Here is a 25,183-nt window from a genome sequence, read left to right as displayed (position 1 = left end):
TTTTCTCTCCAAAACTCTTGAACGTGTCGTCCTTGGCCAGCTCTCCCGCTATCTCTCTCAGAATGACCTTCTTGATCCAAATCAGTCAGGTTTCAAGACGAGTCATTCAACTGAGACTGCTCTTCTCTGTATCACGGAGGCGCTCCGCACTGCTAAAGCTAACTCTCTCTCCCTCTGCTCTCATCCTTCTAGACCTATCGGCTGCCTTCGATACTGTGAACCATCAGATCCTCCTCTCCACCCTCTCCGAGTTGGGCATCTCCGGCGCGGCCCACGCTTGGATTGCGTCCTACCTGACAGGTCGCTCCTACCAGGTGGCGTGGCGAGAATCTGTCTCCTCACCACGCGCTCTCACCACTGGTGTCCCCCAGGGCTCTGTTCTAGGCCCTCTCCTATTCTCGCTATACACCAAGTCACTTGGCTCTGTCATAACCTCACATGGTCTCTCCTATCATTGCTATGCAGACGACACACAATTAATCTTCTCCTTTCCCCCTTCTGATGACCAGGTGGCGAATCGCATCTCTGCATGTCTGGCAGACATATCAGTGTGGATGACGGATCACCACCTCAAGCTGAACCTCGGCAAGACGGAGCTGCTCTTCCTCCCGGGGAAGGACCGCCCGTTTCTATGATCTCGCCATCACGGTTGACAACTCCATTGTGTCCTCCTCCCAGAGCGCTAAGAACCTCGGCGTGATCCTGGACAACACCCTGTCGTTCTCAACTAACATCAAGGCGGTGGCCCGTTCCTGTAGGTTCATGCTCTACAACATCCGCAGAGTACGACCCTGCCTCACACAGGAAGCGGCGCAGGTCCTAATCCAGGCACTTGTCATCTCCCGTCTGGATTACTGCAACTCGCTGTTGGCTGGGCTCCCTGCCTGTGCCATTAAACCCTACAACTCATCCAGAACGCCGCAGCCCATCTGGTGTTCAACCTTCCCAAGTTCTCTCACGTCACCCCGCTCCTCCGCTCTCTCCACTGGCTTCCAGTTGAAGCTCGCATCCGCTACAAGACCATGGTGCTTGCCTACGGAGCTGTGAGGGGAACGGTACCTCAGTACCTCAGGCTCTGATCAGGCCCTACACCCAAACAAGGGCACTGCGTTCATCCACCTCTGGCCTGCTCGCCTCCCTACCACTGAGGAAGTACAGTTCCCGCTCAGCCCAGTCAAAACTGTTCGCTGCTCTGGCCCCCAATGGTGGAACAAACTCCCTCACGACGCCAGGACAGCGGAGTCAATCACCACCTTCCGGAGACACCTGAAACCCCACCTCTTTAAGGAATACCTAGGATAGGATAAAGTAATCCTTCTCACCCCCTTAAAAGATTTAGATGCACTATTGTAAAGTGGCTGTTCCACTGGATGTCATAAGGTGAATGCACCAATTTGTAAGTCGCTCTGGATAAGAGCGTCTGCTAAATGACTTAAATGTAAATGTAAATATGCATAGTCAAGCATCTTTTTGTGACAAAACGTTCCCGTTTTAAACAAGATATGTTTTTATCCAAAAAATTAAAAGAGCGCCCCCTATATCGAAGAAGTTAAGGCTACAGGACAAAGCATTGAAGCCACAAACAAATAAGGACATTGTGACCTCTGGTGGACAATCAGAGCCTTACACCTAATTTGGGAGAAGGCCCAACTGAACCCTTTTCACGGAGGCCTGGGTCCAACAGAGATGTACGATGAAAGGAAGACATTCAACACATACATACATTCATTATTTCTTACCAAACGTGCAGCGGTTAGTGTGCAATGTTATCTCAAAAAAATAAATGTCCTCTCACTGTCAACTGTGTTTATTTTCAGCAAACTTAACATGTTTAAATATTTGTATGAACATAACACGATACAACAACTGAGACATAAACTGATCAAGTTCTACGGACATTTGACTAACAGAAATTGAATAATGTGTCCCTGAACAAGGAGGGGAGGGGGGGGGGTGTAACAGTCAGTATTTGGTGTGGACACCAGGTGCATTAAGTTCTGCAGTGCATCTCCACCTCATGAACTGGACCAGATTAGCTATTTCTTGCTTTAGATGTTACCCCACCCTTCCACCAAGGCACCTGCAAGTTCCCGGACATTTCTGGGGGGTATGGCCCTAGCCCTCACTTTCCGATCCAACAGGTCCCAGACGTGCTCACTGGGATTGAGATACGGGCTCTTCGCTGGCCATTGCAGAAACACTGACGTTCCTGTCTTGCAGGAAATCACGCACAGAACGAGCAGTATGTCTGGTGGCATTGTCATGCTGGAGGGTCATGTCAGGATGAGCCTGCTGGAAGGGTACAACATGAGGGAGGAGGATGTCTTCCCTGTAACGTGTTGAGATTGACTGCAATGACAACAAGATCAGTCCCATGATGCTGTGACACACCGCCCCAGACCATGACGGACCCTCCACCTCCAAATCGATCTCGTTCCAGAGTACAGGCCTCGGTTTAACGATCATTCCTTCAACGATAAATGTGAATCCGACTATGACCCCTGGTGAGTCAAATCCCCGTCTCGTCAGTGAAGAACACTTTTTGCCGGTCCTGTTTGGCCTAGCAACGGTGGTTTTGTGCCCATAGGCGACGTTGTTGCAGGTGATGTCAGAGTCAGTAGAAAGGCCTGTTTCGTGTCCTATGGTTTCATACATTTGACCTTAATTGCCAACACCTCGTTCCGCTAGCGGAACCCCTCGCCAACAGCCAATGAAATTGCAGGGCACCAAATTCAATCAACAGAAATCTCATCATTCAAATTTCTCAAACCATTATTAGACACCATTTTAAAGATAAAATTATCCTTAATCCAACCACAGTGTCCGATTTAAAAAATATATATATAAAAAATAAAAAAATTGGGGCGAAAGCAGAACATATCATTATGTTAGGTCAGCAACTAGTCACAGAAAGCATACAGCGATTTTCCAACCATTGAGAGTCACAAAAAGCAGAAATAGAGATAAACTTAATCACTAATGTTTGATATTCTTCATCATATGACACTCCCGTGGGACATGTTACACAATACATGTATGTTTTGTTCGATCAAATTCATATTTATATCCAAAAACGTCAGTTTACATTTGGCTTTGCCTCCAAAACATCCCGTGAATTTACACAAAGCCACATATATTTATAGAAATACTCATAATAAACATTGATAAAAGATACAAGTGTTATTCACAGATCACCAAAAGATATCCGCCATGTTGGAGTCAACACAAATCAGAAATAGCATTATAAATATTCACTTACCTTTGATGATCTTCATCAGAATGCACTCCCAGGAATCCCAGTTCCACAATAAATGTTTGATTTGTTCCATAAAGTCCATAATTTATGTCCAAATATCTCCTTTTGGTTCGCGCGTTCAGTACACAATCTAAACTCATGACGCACGGGCAAGTCCAGGCAAAAGTTGAGACGAAAAGTCATAATACAGTCCGTAGAAACATATTCAAACGAAGTATAGAATCAATCTTTAGGATGTTTTTAATTGTTTATAGTTCATTGAACAAGCATGGGAAACCGTGTTTAAAGCCTTTACAATGAAGATCTGTGAAGTTGTTTGGATTTTTACTATCTTTGAAAGACAGGGTCCTGAAAAAGGGACGTTTCTTTTTTTGCTGGGTTTATATGATTAATGTGAAGACAGTCCTAGAATATATCCACGATAAATGTCTCTGTTTTCCCCATCCCCTTCTCCGTCTCTGTGTAATAAGCCGTCATAGCTTGTCAGTCCACTGGAGACTTTTGTCTCATGTAAGTGTTTATGTGTATACTCTGTTATTATTTAGTTACTTATTAAATAAACACTAAGTCAATAAATAATTAAATCAATTTGTGTGCTACTGAATGATTAGCAAAGGTTGGGGTTCTTGCAGATCCAAGAGGGTTACAACTGTTCAGATTGAGACTGATATGAGGTAATGATTAATAAGTGACTGTTATTGATATGTAACTTATCTTACAGAGTTTAATTTGGGAGATGGTAACTCGTTAAACATTTTCTTCCGTGGTGCCCAAATTACTAATGAGTTAATTGTTACATTATTATTTTAATTGGGTAACAAATTAAACATAGTTATTTTGATTTGTTTAACACTTTTTTGCTTACTACATGATTCCATATGTGTTATTTCATAGTTTTGTTGTCTTCACTATTATTTTACAATGTAAAAAATAAAGAAAAACCCTGGATTGAGTAGGTGTGTCCAAACTCTTGACTGGTACTGTATATAATTATAGAACTCAGTCAGGCTTTTCATTTACTCTGATCTAGGACCAGCTTCCCCTCCCCAATCCTAACCTTGCAAAACTAATGCAAGATCAGCTTCTCTGGGGGCAACTTCACCCTATACCCTCTCTTCTCTCCTCCCAGAGCTGGCCGGAGGACGCGCTGCAGGCGGTGGCCTCACGGTTCCTGGAGGACATCGAGATGACAGACGAGTCACGGATGGGCTGCATTAACATGTGCAAGAGCTTCCACACATCCACCATCGAGCTGTCGGCCTGTTTCCTGTCCGAGCTGCAGCGCCATAACTATGTCACGCCCACCTCCTACCTGGAGCTCATCTCCACCTTCAAGGCCCTGTTGGAGAAGAAGAGAGCGTAAGAAACAGTCAAAACAAGAAGGCTGTTTCTCAATCCACAAGGACGCTTCCCTTTGAGGCAGGTAGCCAACAGGCAGCTGCCTTTGGATTGAGAAACAGTCGACATCTTTACCCCCAAAATATGTGGCTTTTACATTCATTTATAGCCTGGTCCCTGATCTATTTGGGTTGTGTAGCCAACACCTGTGGTTGTTGGCAAGAGAGCACTTAACAGATCTGAGTCAATGTTAGTAATTTTTAATATAGATGCAAGAGATTTTGATATTATGCCAGTGGTTATGAATATATTACTACCCATTAAACTGACATTATTAAGCTGAAACACCCAACACTCTGCATCCACAGAGAAGTAATGAAGCTGAAGCGCCGCTATGAAGTGGGCTTGGAGAAGCTGGAGTCTGCAGCCGCCCAGGTAGCCACCATGCAGGTGGAACTGGAGGCCCTGCAGCCGCAGCTGCGTGTGGCCAGCAAGGAGGTGGATGAGATGATGGTGGTGATTGAGCACGAGTCGGTGGAGGTTGCCAAGACGGAGAAGGTGGTGAAGGTGGATGAGGCGGTGGCCAACGAACAGGCCATGGCGGCCAAGGCCATCAAAGACGAGTGCGACGCCGACCTGGCCATCGCCATGCCCATCCTGGAGTCAGCCCTGTCCGCTCTGGACACACTAACCAACCAGGTTTGAAAACGATTGGGCGATTGGACTATAAAGTCAATGTAAAGCAATCTCCAATGGACTTGTCTTCTGCTTTATCCCAACCCCTCTCAGAATTCAGCCTTTGCCCACCCCCCTTCCAAAATAATGCAGGATATTTTTCCAATTGCCATTTAACTATATTCAGTATATTTCTTCTTCGTTGTATATAAATGTTAGTCCCAATCAATGATAGCCTGTCTCCAGATAAGTTTGTGGTTCAGCCAATTTATCTCTGTTGTATTCATTCTTTGTCAAGCCAGTCAGAAGAGTTTGCTATAGCATATAGAGATCTGGGATGCAGCTAAGTCAATGTATAACTTTATATAAAGATGATGCTGAATGGACCAAATCCTAACTTGAGAATCATGTGCATAGCCTAAATCTCTCATAAACATTAAAAGCACCCAAAAATGTGCACATGCACAAACAAAGTTCAGCCCTAGGTGACTGTGATTGTTTGCCCCTTTATCTAGGACATCACAGTGGTCAAGTCCATGAAGAGCCCTCCACCGGCGGTCAAGCTGGTGATGGAGGCCATCTGCATCTTGAAGGGCCTGAAGCCGGACCGCATCCCTGACCCCTCGGGCTCCGGCAAGAAGGTGGAGGACTTCTGGGGCCCGGCCAAGAAGCTCCTTGGAGACATGAAGTTTCTTCAGAGCCTTCATGAGTATGACAAGGAAAACATCCCACCCCACCTCATCGCCATTATCCGCAAACAGTACATCACCAACCCAGACTTTGTCCCAGAGAAGATCCGTACCGCCTCCACGGCCGCCGAGGGGCTGTGCAAGTGGGTGCGCGCCATGGAATCCTACGACAAGTGAGTAATGTGTAGAGCTGTGTAAGAAGAATTGTGATCACATTGAAGAGTACAGTACAATATAGTCTATTCTTGAATCTCACAAAGATACTGAGTTGTTTTATTGAAGTACATTGAAATAAGCCTTGGTGGTTATTATTAGAAAATGTTAAGTTACATTTCCTGAATGGAACCCCAACCTATATATTCTCTCCTCCTCTCGCTCAGAGTGGCCAAAGTGGTGGCCCCTAAGAAGGAGAAGCTATCTCAGGCCGAGGGGGAGCTGAAGGTGGCCATGGAGAGCCTGCGTAAAAAACAGGCTGCCCTCAAAGAGGTCCAGGACAAACTGGCAAAGCTGCAGCAGACACTGGAGGCCAACAAGAACAAGAAGGCTGAACTAGAGAATCAGGTCAGTGGGGTTAGGTGCAAATTACAGAGGTGAACCATCATCTCCTTCAATAAACCAGCCAGCTCTGGTTAGCAGCTATCCACTTCCTTTCAAATATGTACATAATGGTTTAAGACCAAAATACAAATGTATCAGTATTTGTTTTAGTATTACATCCATTAATCTAATGGAATATATAGTTAAAGTCGGAGGTTTACATACACTTAGGTTGGAGTCATTAAAACTCCTTTTTCAACAACTCCACAAATTTCTTGTAAACAAACTATAGTTTTGGCAAGTCGGTTAGGACATCTATCCAGCAATTGCTTACAGACAGATTATTTCAGTTATAATTCACTATATCACATTTCCAGTGGATCAGACACTAAGTTGACTGTGCCTTTAAACAGCTTGGAAAATTCCAGAAAATGATGTCATGGCTTTAGAAGCTTCTGATAGGCTTATTGACATCATTTGAGTCCTGTGGATGTATTTCAAGGCCTACCTTCAAACTCAGTGCCTCTTTGCTTGATATCATGGGAAAATCTAAAGAAATCAGCCAAGACCTCAGAAAAAAAATTGTAGACCTCCGCAAGTCTGGTTCATCTTCGCGAGCAATTTCCAAACACCTGAAGGTACCACGTTCATCTGTACAAACAATAGTACGTAAGTACGCCTCCAACTCAATCATCAAGTTTGCGGACGACACAACAGTGGTAGGCTTGATTACCAACAACGACGAGACGGCCTACAGGGAGGAGGTGAGGGCCCTCGGAGTGTGGTGTCAGGAAAATAACCTCACACTCAACGTCAACAAAACTAAGGAGATGATTGTGGACTTCAGGAACCAGCAGAGGGAACACTCCCCTATCCACATCGATGGAACAGTAGTGGAGAGGGTAGTAAGTTTTAAGTTCACATCACAGAGAAACTGAATTGGTCCACCCACACAGACAGCATCGTGAAGAAGGCGCAGCAGCGCCTCTTCAACCTCAGGAGGCTGAAGAAATTCGGCTTGTCACCAAAAGCACTCACAAACTTCTACAGATGCACAATCGAGAGCATCCTGTCAGGCTGTATCACCGCCTGGTACGGCAACTGCTCCGCCCACAACCGTAAGGCTGTCCAGAGGGTAGTGAAGTCTGCACAACGCATCACCGGGGGCAAACTACCTGCCCTCCAGGACACCTATACCACCCGATGTCACAGGAAGGCCATAAAGATCATCAAGGACAACAACCACCCGAGCCACTGCCTGTTCACCCCGCTATCATCCAGAAGGCGAGGTCAGTACAGGTGCATCAAAGCTGGGACCGAGAGACTGAAAAACAGCTTCTATCTCAAGGCCATCAGACTGTTAAACAGCCACCACTAACATTGAGTGGCTGCTGCCAACACACTGACTCAACTCCAGCCACTTTAATAATGGGAATTGATGGGAAATGATGTAAAATATATCACTAGCCACTTTAAACAATGCTACCTAATATAATGTTTACATACCCTACATTATTCATCTAATAGGTATACGTATATACTGTACTCTATATCATCTACTGCATCCTTATGTAATACATATATCACTAGCCACTTTAACTATGCCACTTTGTTTACATACTCATCTCATATGTATATACTGCACTCAATACCATCTACTGTATCTTGCCTATGCCGCTCTGTACCATCACTCATTCATATATATTTATGTACATATTCTTTATCAAATTACACTTGTGTCTATAAGGTAGTAGTTTTGGAATTGTTAGCTAGATTACTTGTTGGTTATTACTGCATTGTCGGAACTAGAAGCACAAGCATTTTAGCGCTCGGGAGGAGGACACAATGGAGTTGTCACTGATGGCGCACTAACATCTGCTAACCATGTGTATGTGACAAATAAGATTTGATTTGATATACACCATGGGACCACGAGCCCTGGGGGACACCAGTGGTGAGAGCGTCATTCTGCTCAGGAAGGGTAGGACGCGCGTTCTGTCTCCAGTATCGAAGGCAGCCGATAGAGATGAACAGAGGAGAGAGTTAGCTTTAGCAGTGCGGAGTGTGAAAGAGCAGTCAAATCAATCCCAGAAAAACAGCATAGGACCTTGTGAAGATGCTGGAGGAAACGGGTACAAAAAAGTGCTATATCCACTGTAAAACAAGTCCTATATCAACATAACCCGAAAGGCCTCTCAGCCACTGCTCCAAAACCTACATAAAATAGCCAAACTACGGTTTGCAACTCCACATGGGGACAAAGATCATACTTTTTGGAGAAATATCCTCTGGTCTAATAAAATAAAAATAGAACTGTTTGGCCATAATAACCATCGTTATATTTGGAGGAAAAAGGGGGAGGCTTGCAAGCCGAAGAACACCATCCCAACCATGAAGCACGGGGGTGGCAGCATCATGTTGTGGGGGTTCTTTGCTGCAGAAGGGACTGGTGCACTTCACAAAATAAATGGCATCATGAGTAAGGAAAATTATGTGGATATATTGAAGCAACATCTCAAGGCATCAGTCTGGAAGTTAAAAATGGGTCTTCCAAATGGACAAAGACCCCAAGCCTATTTCCAAAGTTGTTGCAAAATGGCTTAAGGACAACAAAGTCAATGTTTTGGAGTGGCCATCACAAATCCCTGACCTCAATCCTATCGAACATTTGTGGGCAGAACTGAAAAAGCATGTGCGAGCAAGGAGGCCTACAAACCTGACTCAGTCATTCCAGGATTTTTCTTTATTTTTAATATTTTTTTACATTGGACATTCTACATCTAGAGTGAAATAACCAAAAAAGTGTTAAACAAAATAAAAATATGTTTTATAATAGCCACCCTTGAGGTAGGCACCTCATATTGTTAGATTACTTGTTAGATATTACTGCACGGTCAGAACTAGAAGCACAAGCATTTCAGTACATTTGCATTAACATCTGCTAACCATGTGTATGTGACCAATAACATTTAATTTGATTTCATTTAATTTGAGTCACCTTGGAGATATTTAGTAAAATACCAAGTCCATTTTTTGGCAAGAACAGCTCAAATAAGCAAAGAGAAACAACAGTCCATCATTACTTTAAGACATGAAGGCCAGTCAATGCAGAACATTTCAGGAACTTTGAAAGTTTGTTCAAGTTCAGTTGCAAAAACCATCAAGCGCAATGATGAAACTGGCTCTCATGAGGACCGCCAAAGGAAAGGAAGACCCAGAGTTACCTCTGCTGCAGAGGATACGTTCATTAGAGTTACCAGCCTCAGCAATTGCAGCCCAAATAAATGCTTCACAGAGTTCAAGTAACACATAGCTCAACATCAACCATTCAGAGGAGACTGCATGAATCAGGCCTTCATGGTCGAATTGTTGCAACAACAAAAAAACACTACTAAAGCACACCATTGAGAAGAAGACACTTGCTTGGGTCAAGAAACATGAGAAATGGATATTAGACCGGTGGAAATCTGTCCTTTGGTCTGCTGAGTCCAAATGTAAGATTTTTGGTTCCAACCACCGTGTCTTTGTGAGACGCAGAATAGGTGAATGTATGATCTCTGCATATGTGGTTCCCACCGTGAAGCATGGAGTAGGTGGTGTGATGGTGCTTTGCTGGTGACACTGCCGGTGATACACCATCCCATCTGGTTTGTGCCTAGTGGGACTATCATTTGTTTTTCAAAAGGACAATTACCCAACACACCTCAGGGCTGTGTAGGGGCTATTTGACCAAGAAGAACAGGACAGCGGAGTCAATCACCACCTTCCGGAGACACCTGAAACCCCACCTCTTTAAGGAATGCCTAGGATAGGATAAAGTAATCCTTCTCACCCCCCCCTTAAAAGATTTAGATGCACTATTGTAAAGTGGCTGTTCCACTGGATGTCATAAGGTGAATGCACCAATTTGTAAGTCGCTCTGGATAAGAGCGTCTGCTAAATGACTTAAATGTAAATGTAAGAAGAGCGATGGAGTGCTGCAACAGATGACCTGGCCTCCACAATCACCCAACCTCAACCCAAATGTGATGGTTTGGGATGAGTTGGACCGCAGTGTGAAGGAAAAACAGCCAACTAGTGCTCAGCATATGTGGGAACTCTTTCAAGACTTTTGTGAAACCATTCCAGTTGAAGCTGGTTGGAGAATGCCAAGAGTGTGCAAAGCTGTCATCAAGGCAAAGGATGGCTACTTTGAAGAATCTAAAATATATTTTGTTTTGTTTAACACCTTTTTTGGTTGCTACATGATTCCATATGTACAATGTAGAAAATAGTAAAAAGAAGTAACTTGTAACTAGTAATATTTTTTTACACCTTTTCCTCCCCAATTTTGTGGTATCCAATTGGTTCAACAGTCTTGTCTCCTCAAAGCAACTTCCGTATGGACTCAGGAGAGGCGATCGTCAAGAGCCGTGCCTCCTCCGAAACACAACCTCACTGCTTCTTGACACAATGTCTACTTAACCCGGAAGCCAACCGTACCACTGTGTCGGAGGAAACACCGTACACATGGCGATGTTGTCAGTGTGCACTACGCCAAGCCCGCCACAGGAGTCGCTAGTGCGCGATGGAACAAGGACATCACTGCCGGCCAAACCCTCCCCTAACCCGGATGATGCTTGGCCAATTGTGAGCGCTGCCCCATGGGTCTCCCTGTCAGGCCGGCCTGGACAGAGCCTGGACTCGAACCCAGAATCTCTCGTGGCACAGCTAGCACTGCGATGCAGTGCCTTAGACCACCACGCCACTCGGCAGGCCCGTATCCCAACTTTTGACTGGTACTGTATATATCTATATAATATTTTGGTAGTTTATTACCCCTTTTTCGTTATATCCAGTTGGTAGTTACAGTCTTGTCCCATCCCTGCAACTCCCATACGGACTCGGGAGAAGTGAAGGGCGAAGGCGAATTCTTCCCGATTTTAACATTTGCTTTAAGAGCTTATACAGTGCATTTGGAAAGTATTCAGATCCCTTGGCTTTTTCCACATTTTGTTGCTTACAGCCTTATTTCAATATGGATTCAATTAAAGCAATTCCTCATCCATCTACACACAATTCCCCATAATGACAAAGCGAAAAAACGGTTTATATTTTTTGTATTTTTGTAATTACATAAGTATTTAGACCCTTTGCTATGAGTCTCTAAATGTAGCTCAAGTGCATCCTGTTTCCATTGATCATCCTTCATATGTTATTACATCTTGGTTGGAGTCCACCTGTGGTAAATTCAATTGACTGGACATGATTTGGAAAGGTGCACACACACCTGTCTATATAAGGTCCCACAGTTAACAGTGCATGTCAGAGCAGAAACCAAGCCATGAAGTCAAAGGAATTGTCCGTAGAGCTACGAGACAGGATTGTGTCTAGGCACAGATTTGGGGAAAGGTACCTCTTGAACACCAAAAGACCAACAATCATATAGGGGCTATCCCAGGCGATCGGAGTAGATGCAAGTACTCTAATATAGTTTTATCTATTTTCATTTAAACTTTCTCAACATGAAAAGTAAACATACTAAGCTAAAACGGTAGAATTCAATAGCCATCAATCGACAATAATTTCTGTTCTATTTAAGATTGAACTGTTATTTTTCAAATCTCTTCCAAAAGTAATTCCTATGAACAAATGTTTGGAATGATACTGAGTGTCATTGTTGAGTGTCCTTATTAAGTAAATTATTGGTAAAGCCTGCCTGCCTTCAATCATTCAATCAAAACAAGATGATAATTGTATTTTTATGGTGTAGTAGCCTCTGCTTTAAACAGGGCCATGTTCATGTTCAGTACAGATGAAACGAGCCGTTTTGAAACAGTGAAGGTTCTACCCAAACTATTTCAAAACGTTTTCCCATTTAGTGACTACTGAACGCGACACGGAAGGGTAATTTTACAAATCCTCAGCCCTGTCCTTGCCTTCTCGACCTCTAGGTGAAATTGTGCAGCAAGAAGCTGGAGAGAGCTGAGCAGCTGATTGGTGGGCTGGGTGGTGAGAAGACTCGCTGGAGCGAGACAGCCTTTAACCTTGGGGACCTCTACACCAACCTGACAGGGGACATCCTCATTTCGTCAGCCATCGTAGCTTACCTGGGGGCATTCACCTCCAGCTATAGACAGGTAGGTACACAGTGGTGGTACACAGATGCATCATGAAAGACTGGTCCATACTGTAGGTACACACACAAATATACTGGCTCAGAATATACATACTGGTTAAAGTAGGTAAATACAAGGTAGAGACATACAAAGGATATCCTCTTTCATGACATTATCCAGTCAATACAGGAATTGAAAATCATTCCTGGAGAGAAATGCCATGTTCTTTTCAACTGCCAGGATATTAAATAGAATTGACTCCAACAATGAAATACAATAATGTAAAGGGTGATATTGGATCCCCGGTGCCATTGTGCAACAGGTCGTACTTGGACATAGAGTTACAGTGACATACAGGTAAAAACTCAGACATAAATGGATATAAAGGTGCGTATTTGAACATGCTGCCACATAGAGGGACATAAAGAAATACAGTATACAGCAGAGGTAGATACTGTACGAATTAAAAAAGGTACATACAGGGACATAGAATCAGTTTGCATGTCAGTGAGCACTTGAGAGTGTTTATGTCTATGTGCATGTTTGCCTGTGTGTGTTTTGATGCAGTTGGCCTCAGTCAACACTAAGAGCTTTGATGTGACAAAGACGAGAGGACGCCAGATAGTTTCAATATTTAACTTGTATGCTTTTCTATGATGCTCAAAAGGAACTGCATTAAAGAGTCTCCCTCAAAATGCGTTATTATTGCTACCCCCGCATCCTCTCACGCAAGTATTTTTAACAACAAACACGAGCCGTCATGAAAAATGGATGGCACTGATCAAAAGATTGTTGCGATTGTGGGAAATGTTTGTGATTAAAATATTTTTTTCCATGAGCAGAAGATATGAAATGATTACTTTTTGATCTATGCTCGTGGAATGGTGTGCTCCCATGTCTATTTGTATGTGCATTCCAGGCTCAGACCGAGGAGTGGATGGAGCTGTGTAAGAGCAGAGACATCCCGTGCTCCAGCAATATGTCCCTGATGAACTCGCTGGGGGAGCCAGTCAAGATCCGCAGTTGGACCATCGCCGGGCTGCCATCGGACAGCTTTTCTGTAGACAATGGCATCATCATCTCGTAAGTCCACAACCTAAACGAACATATTACCTCAGCCACCACTTAGAGTACTTTTAGCAACCCCCTCTGGTGATACATGGCAGCCATTGTATGCCAACAGCCTTGCTCAATAGCACATTGACAGATTTTTCACCTAGTTGGCTCGGGGATTCGAACCAGCAACCTTTCAGTTACTGGCCCAACGCTCTTAACCACTAGGTTACGTTTAGGTTACGTTTCAATCCCACTCACCATGTTCTGTTACCTAATGCAAGAAGGAAGTCTCTCCTGCTGACTGCCTAGGTAGAGCCACACTCGGGCTCGCAACTAACTTTTTTCCTCGGATGAACGGATGAGCGTGCTTTGTAATGTTTCTATAACTATAAATCTATTACTAGTAAAATGTAATGTGGTTTATTGTTTCATTTCATTTTTTGTGACCGGAGTCTTTTAACCAAAATATTACAGATGAGACAGACATTTTCACCTTCCCCTTTAAGGGTGGGAGGTTACCGTGGTAATGCGACTTCAGTCATGTTTGTGCCTGTGAGATTGAGAGTCTGACTAGTATCGTAGTATCGTAGTATTGTTTCTCTTCCCTAGCAGTTGGAAGTCAAACACTGACAAATAACCTAGCTTGTGAACAAAAATATGTAAATAGCTAAGGAACACAAGGACAAAGTCTCAGTTCCGTTGCCTTCCGTTTCAGATCTTCATGCGGCAGGGTAGCCTAGTGGTTAGAGTGTTGGACTAGTAACCGGAAGGTTGCAAGTTCAAACCCCCGAGCTGACATGGTACAAATCTGTCGTTCTGCCCCTGAACAGGCAGTTAACCCACTGTTCCTAGGCCGTCATTGAAAATAAGAATTTATTCTTAACTGACTTGCCTAGTTAAATAAAGGTAAAATAAAAAATAAATGTGAGCACGCACAGCCCCAAGCCAAGCAGTGTTGCAGCGCGAGGCAGAAATACTTTGCACGTTTTACAGTATGCATTTGGTGCAGGTCAGGGAGACAACCATATTATCTTGAATACCATAGTAGCTAGCCATAGCCTACAGATAATGCAAATGCCACAGCAACTCCCGACACACGAAAACTCAATTCCTGGCCGGCAGACCGCAGACAGGCTGGGAGAGAGTAAAATGTGCATTCTAATAGGCCTATTTGCCCAACATTGGAATGATATTCTGATATTATACATTTCCATAACCTAAATAATTACATATGCAATGCCTAGCCAGCAATATCATTGTTTGAAACCTGGACATTTTACATAGCCTCTCTTACCTTGCTTTTAATAGCCTACAGCCAAAATCCGACCATAGACAAGAAGCTAAGATTTCCTGGTACTGTATGCCACTGAAACCAGCATTTAATCTGTCCAAAGGCAGCAAGGCAAAATCCTATTGTTGCATCTTCAGATATTCCTTCTTTCTAAGTCTATACCATTAGGCTGAACATCAGTCTCTGTCGTATTATAAGAAACGCTGGCATCAGATGTGCGTTTGAGAATGGTGTTCTCCAGTAATAGCATTTTGGAACATTCACGCATATGGCCGAGACGAGTGAAAACATTGCTGCGCTTGTAATGTGAATTATTCATAGTTTATCAACTTTTAAGCTACAGTTGAAGTCGGAAGTTTACATACACCTTAGCCAAATACGTTTAAACTCAGTTTTTCACAATTACAGAAATTTATTCTAGTAAAAAATCCCTGTCTTAGGCCAGTTAGGGTGAACACTTTATTTTAAGAATGTGAAATGTCAGAATAATCGTAGAGAATTATTTATTTCAGCTTTTATATCTTTCATCAAGTTCCCAGTGGGTCAGAAGTTTACATACACTCAATTAGTATTTGGTACCATTCCCTTTAAATTGTTTAAATTGGGTCAAATGTTTTGGGTAGCCTTCCACAAGCTTCCCACAATAAGTTGGGTGAATTTTGGCCCATTCCTCCTGACAGAGCTGCTGTAACTGAGTCAGGTTTGTAGGCCTCCTTGCTCTCACACACTTTTTCAGTTATGCCCACATTGTCTATAGGATTTAGGTCAGGACTTTGTGATGGCTACTCCAAAACCTTGACTTTGTTGTCCTTAAGCCATTTTGTCACAACTTTAGAAGTTTGCTTGGGGGCAATGTCCATTTGGAAAACCCATTTGCGACCAAGCTTTAACTTCCTGACTGATGTCTTGAAATATTGCTTCAATATATCCTCATACTTTTCCTTCCTCATGATTTTGTGAAGTGCACCAGTCTCTCCTGCAACAAAGCACCCCCACAACATGATGCTGCCACCCCCGTGCTTCAAGGTTGGGATGGTGTTCTTTGGCTTGCAAGCGTCCCCCTTTTTTTCTCCAAACATAACAATGGTCATTATGGCCAATCAGTTCTATTTTTGTTTCATCAGACCAGAGGATATTTCTCCAAAAAGTACGATCTTTGTCCCCATGTGCAGTTGCAAACCGTAGTCTTTTCAAACTGTAGCTTTTTTATGGCGGTTTTGGAGCAGTGGCTTTTGCCTTGCTGAGCGGCCATTCAGGTTATGTCGATATAGGACAGGTTTTACTGTGGATATAGATACTTCTGTACCTGTTTCCTCCAGCATCTTCACAAGGTCTTTTGCTGTTGTTCTTGGATTGATTGCACTTGCACTTTTCACACCAAAGTATGTTCATCTCTAGGAGAGAGAACTTGCGTACTATTGTTTGTACAGATGAACGTGGTACCTTCAGGCATTTGGAAACTGCTCCCAAGGATGAACCAGACTTGTGGAGTTTTACAATTTTTCTTCTGAGGTCTTGGCTGATTTCTTTAGATTTTCCCATGATGTCAAGCAAAGAGCCACTGAGTTTGAAGGTAGGCCTTGAAATAAATCGACAGGTACACCTCCAATTGACTCAAATGATGTCAATTAGCCTATCAGAAGCTTCTAAAACCATGACATAATTTCTGGAATTTTCCATGCTGTTTAAGGCATAGTCAACTTAGTGTATGTAAACGTCTGACCCACTGGAATTGTGATACAGTCAATTATATATGAAATAATCTGTCTGTAAACAATTGTTGGAAATATGACTTGTGTCATGCACAAGTAGATGTCCTAACCGACTTGCCAAACTATACTTTGTTATAGTTTGTTAACAAGAAATTTGTGGAGTGGTTGGAAAATTTGTTTTAATAACTTCAACCTAAGTGTATGTAAACTTCTGACTTCAACTGTAAATGTTGTGATCTGTTTCAACCTTGTCTTTGTGTTTAAACATTTTAGTATCGAACCACTGTTATATATTTTTCTGGTTTATCGTCCCTCATCTGTCCCATCTGTCTGTTTTGAACCATCACAGGCATAATTTTTATCGTCCCCAGAATGACGGGACTCCTTTAATTTTGAGCCCTGGCCACACTGTCCTCCCAGTGTGAGTGTGTGTGTGCCTGCCGTGTGTGTCATGTATCAATTGTGCCTTACTGTTTTCTCTGTGTGTGTGTGTGTGTGTGTGTGTGTGTGTGTGTGTGTGTGTGTGTGTGTGTGTGTGTGTGTGTGTGTGTGTGTGTGTGTGTGTGTGTGTGTGTGTGTGTGTGTGTGTGTGTGTGTGTGTGTGTGTGTGTGTGTGTGTGTGTGTGCAGCAATGCCCGAAGGTGGCCCCTGATGATCGACCCCAGGGCCAGGCAAACAAGTGGGTAAAGAACATGGAGAAGGCCAACTGTCTGCACATCATCAAACTGAGCGACGGAGACTTTGTGCGCACCCTGGAGAACTGCATCCAGTTTGGCACACCAGGTGAACTCCCATAGCCTAGAATCCAAACTATATTGTGAAGTGGAACTATGGTTAAACTGAGCACATGAGTTTGGATGCCAGACTAAAACTACTAGCCTCTGGTTGGTGCAGTACTTCTGGTCACCTGAAGGAGTCTCCCTTCACCACAATAACAGATACAGATGTGAATCTGTATTCAGGATCAGAGAACACAGAAATGTGATGTCAAATACACATGGTTAGCAGATGTTAATGCGAGTGTAGCGAAATGCTTGTGCTTCTAGTTCCGACAATGCAGTAATAACCAACGAGTAATCTATTCTATTTTTCTATTCTTAAGGGCGAGAGTTTTAATGATACTTACAGTTTTAGATACATTTACATCTACACCCCCAGGACCCTTGGGATGGAGTAAACACAGTCTACTGCATAGAAATAGATTACATTTATATGCGCTACTGTACATAACAAATTAGATGTGTGTTCAACTAACTGTGTTGGTTGAACCCTTGGTTAAATCCATGTCTCTTTGTGGGAAGAGGGAAGCTGACTATCATCTTTGTGGGTAGATGGATGCAATCTTTATTAGGGTGGTTGTTTGTGTTGTTCTCTCTAAGAGGTCCCTTAAGGACCTTTAGTTTTTGCATTGCCTCAATTTCCACCGCCATCGTATAGACTTGACTGTTGTGCCCTCAGTATTTATTAGTTTTACAAAACTGCGTAGAAAATGTAACCCTTGCAACGAAGAACCATATGTGCTTTTAAAAAAAATGCTAATATTGTTAAATATTGTTTTTTAAATTGGGGTGGATGTGTATACCACATCAAATGTAATTTTGTCCTCGTACCTTTTATAATGATTCATGTGTTTTTTAATCTGTTTGATTCAATTGTTCACAATAAAAAACAAACAAGCTTTTACCAATCCAGTAGCTCTTGTAGCGGCATAGGCTGTGAGAGCGATACAAAGCATAAATATAAAAACAAAGCCCAACTCGGGTTATCTGTCAGGTCAATATGTACTTGCAGACAACAGGAACAGCATTTACAAGTGCTGTGTCCTTGTATTTGGTATTGATATTTTTTGGTATTTTATTTGGATCCCCATTAGCTGTTGCAAAAGCAGCAGCTACTCGTCCTGGGGTCCACACAAAACATGAAACATGACATAATACAGAACTTTAATAGACAAGAATGGCTCGAGGACAAAACTACATAAATTTAAAAAACACGCGTGGCCTACATATCAATTCAAAGGGTACAAATAGAACAAATAGTCTAGAGAGAAACAGAACTGTGTGTTATGTTCGCCTCCTGTTTGCTCCCCCGATATATTGCTTTTCATATATGTATTTCACTGTAAATGCCCATTCTATATCTCTCTATTCAACTCATTATTATGAGAAAATGCATTTGGATTCTTAATCACATCCACGATAGCCTATCCAAAGGCAAAGTGCAGAAAACAAATAGGCATCCCCAGTGGAATGATGAAGACATAGTAACAAAAGTTTCTGTTTGACATAACTAATGACTAGTAATTGTCTGCTTGGAAGCGTAGTACCATGGTCCTTGAGGGTCCTATAATGGAGTGTCACAGAGCTAACCAGAGGATGTTGGAAGGGGGGTCAAAGTTGCCTATTCTTATTATGTTATTTCAGGGGTATCAGCTCAAAGCAGATGTATTAAAGAGTGGTCTATAATTTGCCAAGTGTGGTCTAACCTGGAAATAAACCGTTTTACAACTAAATGTTGCAAACACAACACTCTTCCCAGAAGGTAAAATTGGTATGTTTTTACATATTTTGTTCTAATAAGTTTTGCACTCATTTATCTGCTCAGTATTTTTTAACAAAGCCCTGCTGTTTCTCAGTGCTCCTGGAGAACATTGGTGAGGAGCTGGATGCCATTCTGGAGCCCCTGCTGCTGAAGCAGACCTTCAAGCAGGGCGGTGCCATCTGCATCCGCCTGGGAGACTCCACTATCGAGTATGCCCCGGACTTCCGTTTCTACATCACCACCAAGCTCCGCAACCCCCACTACCTGCCTGAAACTTCTGTTAAGGTTAGACCACCATAGAACACACACACACACACATACGCGCAACACACACAGGACACACACAGAGAGGAGGGAGGAACATATGCACACTCACACACACGCAAACACTCACTCACACACACACAAACTGATTTGTAACATGCCTCCGTTATACTTTATTGTTGAAGTTTGATGCATTGCAAAATAATTCTTAATTACAGATGCTGTCAAATATACAGTATTGGCACCCAAGCACAATTCAGTATTTCTTACAAAATAAGTTAATATAATAAGAAATGTTTGGTGTTCACACGTATTTGTTTGATTTTCAACTGCACAGGACCCCAAAAAAACATTAAAAACTGAAATGTATATGTTTTCATTCAACATTTTTTTAAAAGAGGAAACAGATCATTCTGCTCTCCATTGTAAAATGCAACTTTATTTGATAATATTTGTAATTAGGATAATTCATCCCTTTTTTAATACAATGAAATACAACACAACAGTTGCAAGGCTTCAACAACACAACTTGCAAGGCTTCATTTCAAAGCGAGGCCTCGCTAACACTTCTACCTCCTTAGAACGACGACACCTTTTGCAGCACAATACTTCTGCATAGACTCTGTTCTTCCCCATATGTGACTTTACAGTATGTGTGTTGCTATCCATAGCCGAGCAGCATATGTGCCTGAGGCAGGTGTAAGTTTCTTCTAATGAGCCTTTACTGCTCATTCACGCTTCCCGGAGCTCACTGGCATGCAGATGCACAATCTTTTGCTGTCTGTGCTAAGTGAAGTGAAAATGATACAATGCAGAATTATAGGGGAGTCTGGCTATACCTTTCTCCTCCCCATGTAGTCTTTAGAAACTGTATCTGCTCCATACAAAATGGCTGAGCATCGTTGTAGCATTGGAGCATAGTCTATGATTATAATAGGCCTCTTATTTTAAAATGAAAATTGTAACATTCAGACTTTGAAATGATGTTCTACACATCAAATATGGTACTGCTCTTAGAACAAAACTGTGCACCAGATCCACTCTACTTAATAATTGCAGTGCTTTTCAGACAGAGTTTCAGACAGCTGCTGCGAAAGTATGATATCTCTCAAAGAGGGAAGGGAGTGAAGATTACAGCGAGTTACGCACTGCAGTTTCAGGGTCACAGCACTTGAGCAAAGATGCATTTACCCCCCAAAACACATCAGCCAATCACTCAATATTGTCCCATTTAACAAAGCAACACCAATACAAGCAAGTGAGTGTGTGTGTCCTCGGGCAGGCCCCCAGAAAAAGCAATTTTCAGAAAATGCACATATAAAGTGAATTGCATTAGGGAGAAAAAAAGGCATTACCAAGGTTCGCATTTCAAGCATCTATTTGCAGGGCCACCCGCCTGTTTTTTATAGGCCCCCATTAAATAGATTCAGCTCGTTTTTTACGAGCAGACTTTTTCCTGACAGCCTACAGTACACTCTCATGATAGGCTCTCATTCTTCCCATCAAGCCATATCTGAAGCACAATACCTCCAATCGGAGCAGGCCCAGCTCCGGTGCCAGAACTGATCAGTTCGATGGGCCTTTGTTTAGTTTCTCAAAATCAAAATAACAAAACAACAAAAAAATGCTTAATCATAAAAATCTGAAGTAAAACGATACAATGCTAAAAGTAAAAATGCAACTATGGCGAGAGCACTAGCCTCTGCCATTTGGACACATTGATACACGATTATCCATTGGCAGCTAAAGAAACGAGCGCATAGAACTCAGTGATAGCCTATAGGCAAATGCAGGAGTAACGCTATAACTTAATCATCAACTAAAATACATAGGCCTACAGCCGACAAGTACAAACAGTAGAAAATATTTCACAATCATCTCTCTACTCCGCCTGTCTGCCTCCCTTTCTTTCTGTCTTGACTTGAGCTATTGCTAGTGAAGCACAACATTGTATCAAATCATCCACTGTTTCGGCCTGAAGCTGTAGCCAGCAAACTTGCAACATTGTATCAAATAGCCTATTCGCGCACCAGTGAGCTAGGGACAAACAGCAGTTTTTTATGATGTTTTCACTGGAAATAGGGAGATCAGATCATGATGTTTTGCTCTTTCACACCAAGGCTTGATAAAGAAGAAGATGGCACCGAAGAACATGGCTGACATTTTACATTCTCCCAAACAACTGTGCTATTTTGTTAATTTTTTTGTGAAATTATTTTTTCACTTATTGTGTACATCTCTTCTGACCAAAAATAACTTCTGGATATCAGAACAGCGATTACTCACTGCGGACTGAAATAAACCTTTTCCTTTAATGAGTCCAACAAGAAGGATATCCTGCTTTCATTGGACCAGGCCCAGATCCACGCCTTTTGCGTGAAGAAAAGATGCAGGAAAAGGGGCCACAGATCAGGCTGCCTGATCAGGCTGCCAGAGCGAGTAAACTCCCACTGCCATCTATTATTTTTGATAACGTGCAATCATTGGAAAATGAAATTGATGACCTACAATTAAGATTGTTCAACCAACGGGACCTCAAAAACTGTAGCATCTTATGTTTCACCGAGACGTGGCTGAACAACGATGCGGACAATATAGAGCTAGCGGGGTTTTCCGTGCACTGGCGGAACAGAAATGCTTACCGCAAGTTAAGACAAGGGGTGTGTGTATATTTGTCAGTAACAGCTGGTGCGCGCTGTCTGATATTAAAGAAGTCTCAAGGTATTGCTCGCCTGAGTTAGAGTACCTTATGATAAGCTGTAGACCACACTACCAAGAGAGTTCTCATCTATATTATTTGTAGCCGTCTATTTACCACCACAGAACGAAGCTGGCACTAAGACCACTCTCAAAAAACTCTATAAGGCCATAAGCAAAGAAGAAAATGCTCACCCAGAAGCGGCGCTCCTAGTCCCGGGGGCTTTAATGCAGGCAAACGTAAATCATTTTTACCACATATTTACCAGCATGTCACATGTGCAACCAGAGAAAAATAAATACTAGACCACCTTTACTCCACACACAGAGATGCATACAAAGCTCTCTCCCGCCCTCTATTTGGCAAATCTGACCATAATTATATCCTCCTTATTCCTGCTTACAAGCAAAAAACTAAAACAGGAAGTACCAGTGACTCGCTCAATATGGAAGTGGTCAGATGACGCAGATGACACCACCTCAGTCATCGGCTTCATCAATAAGTGCACTGACGACGTCGTCCCCACAGTGACTGTACGTACATATCCCAACCAGAAGCCATGGATTACAGGCAACATCCGTATCGAGCTAAAGGCAAGAGCGATGAAACGGCTTATAGGGAGGAGGTCAGAGAACTGGAAGTGTGGTGCCAGGACAACAACCTGTCCCTCAACGTGAGCAAGACAAAGGAGCTGATAGTGGACTACAGGAAAAGGCAGGCCGAATATGCCCCCATTAACATCGAAGGGGCTGTAGTAGACCAGGTCGACAGTTTCAAGTTCCTTGGTGTCCACATTACTAACAAACTATCATGGTCCAAACATATCAAGACAGTCGTGAAGAATGCACAACAAAACTTTTCCCCCTCAGGAGACCCTGATCCTCAAAAGGTTATACAGCTGCACCATGGAGAGCATCCTGACGGGTTGCATCACCCCCTATGGCAACTGCTCAGCATCTGACCCTAAGGCGCTACAGAGTGTTGTGTGTACGGCCCAGTACATCACTGGGGCCAAGCTTCCTGCCATCAAGGACCTATACAATAGGCAGTGTCAGATGAAAGCCCATAAAATTGTCAGACTCCAGTCACCCAAGTTATAGACGGTTTTCTCTGCTACCGGAAGGCAAGAGGTACCGGAGCGCCAAGTCTAGGATCAAAAGGCTCCTCAACAGCTTCTACCCCTTAGCCATAAGACTTCTGAACAATTAATAAAATCGCCACTGGACAATTTACATTGAACCTCCCTCCCTTTTGTACACTGCTGCAACTCGCTTTTTATTATCTCTGCATAGTCACTTCACCTCTAGCTACATGGCGCCGACAGAGATGGGTGCCTCGCTTTGCGTTCTAAGGAAACTATGCAGTATTTTGTTTTTATTTCTTACACTGTTAACCCAGGAAATACTAAGTCTTATTACATACAACCGGGAAGAACTGTTGGATTTAATAGCAACGTCAATATTACGACCAGGAATATGATTTTCCCGAAGCGGATCCTCTGTTTGGACTCAGTAGGCCACCCAAAACACCGGAGCCGGAGAAGGGGCAGACGCAGCGGTCTTCTGGTCAGGGTACGTAGACGGGCACATCGCTCACTTTTCCCGAGTATACTTCTCGCCAATGACCAGTCTCTTGACAACAAGGTATACGAAATTCGAGCAAGGGTTGCCTTCCAGAGATACATCAGAGATTGTAACATGCTGTTGTTCATGAGTTGTTTCGATGTTGGAAAGAGCTTTCAAATTCTGAGGAACTAACATTCCCAATGGCTGTTAAAAAAACAGACGTTGTTGACTTACTGTGTGAGGTGAAGAAAAAATGACTGAGAAGCTCAGCTTATTAGTGGTGGACATTGTGAGTTATGCCATCAGAATTCGAACATTGCCAAATGAGCACTTTCCTACTTTTGCACGCAGAAGAACAGGTAGGTCTACTGTTGTGTGCTCCCTCAACATTATTAGGAAAAAGAAACCAGACACATGCTCATTGCTCTCATGGAGTACTCCAAACAAAAGACAATGAAAAAAATGTCAGAAACTCGTAATGGTTATGAAATGAACCAAAACTTGTTTCTCGCAAGTGTGGCATGTTGTGATCTCCACAAACAATGTTTCCAATCCGAGAATGAGAATGGTAAATCACTGTAATTAACCTTTCTGGCGCAGGTGTTCCGCTAGCGACCCACCTCGACAACATCCGGTGAAATTGCAGAGCGCCAAATTCAAAATACAGAAATAGTCATAATGAACATTCATAAAAAATACAAGTGTTATACATTAGCTTAAAGATGAACTTCTTATTAATCCAGCCGCTTTGTCAGATTTCAAAAGGCTTTACGGCAAAAGCATACCATGCGATTATCTGAGGACACTGTTCCGCTTACAAAAGCATACAAACATTTTACAACCAAGTAAAGGAATTACAAAAGTTAGAAATAGTGATAAAAATAATCACTTACCTTTGAAGATCTTCATATGGTTACAGTCACAAGAGTCCCAGCTACACAATAAATGTGTGTTTTGTTCAATAAAGTCCCTCTTTATATCCGAAAAACTCTGTTTTGTTGGCGTGTTTTGTTCAGTAATCCACTGGCTCCAAGGCGGTCAATTCACGCAGTAGAATATATCCTAATAAAGTATAGTTCGCCGAAACATGTCAAACGATGTTTATAATTAATAATTCCTCAGGTTGTCAATTGTCTAAATAATCGACTATTTAAACCAGACAATAGCGCATTCAATAGAAAGGAAAAACAACGAAGGGCGTGCATTCGGTCATGCGTGCAAACCAGCTCTGCGTTCTTCCTCAGTCCACTGAGAGAAAGGTCTCATTCTTCTACCTTTTTCAGAAAACAAGCCTGACAAAATGTCTAAAGACTGTTGACATCTAGTGGAAGCCATAGGAACTGCAATCTGGGTCCTAACCCAATAGATACTCTATAGGCATTCAATTGAAAATACCCAAATCAAAAAAATCCTACTTCCTGGATGGATTTTCCTCAGGTTTTTGCCTGCCATATCAGTTCTAT

The 25,183-nt window shown here is 42.7% G+C and overlaps 1 protein-coding gene across 1 annotated transcript in view; it reads left to right on the top strand.

Moving 5' to 3' along the window:
- Window positions 1-25,183, top strand: part of LOC118367563 (dynein axonemal heavy chain 7-like) — a 238,437-nt gene that overhangs the window by 129,572 nt on the left and 83,682 nt on the right. The window contains 9 exon segments of the mRNA XM_052493948.1: window positions 4,386-4,615; window positions 4,963-5,293; window positions 5,785-6,131; window positions 6,339-6,519; window positions 12,429-12,614; window positions 13,513-13,676; window positions 17,282-17,316; window positions 17,319-17,435; window positions 19,288-19,478. Coding sequence (XP_052349908.1) covers window positions 4,386-4,615; window positions 4,963-5,293; window positions 5,785-6,131; window positions 6,339-6,519; window positions 12,429-12,614; window positions 13,513-13,676; window positions 17,282-17,316; window positions 17,319-17,435; window positions 19,288-19,478 — 1,782 coding nt within the window.

The sequence above is a fragment of the Oncorhynchus keta genome, chromosome 34, assembly GCF_023373465.1.
Source record: "Oncorhynchus keta strain PuntledgeMale-10-30-2019 chromosome 34, Oket_V2, whole genome shotgun sequence".
Classification (NCBI taxonomy): Eukaryota; Metazoa; Chordata; class Actinopteri; order Salmoniformes; family Salmonidae; genus Oncorhynchus; species Oncorhynchus keta.
Note: the sequence above shows the minus strand (reverse complement) of the source record. Positions and strands in the feature narration are given on the sequence as shown.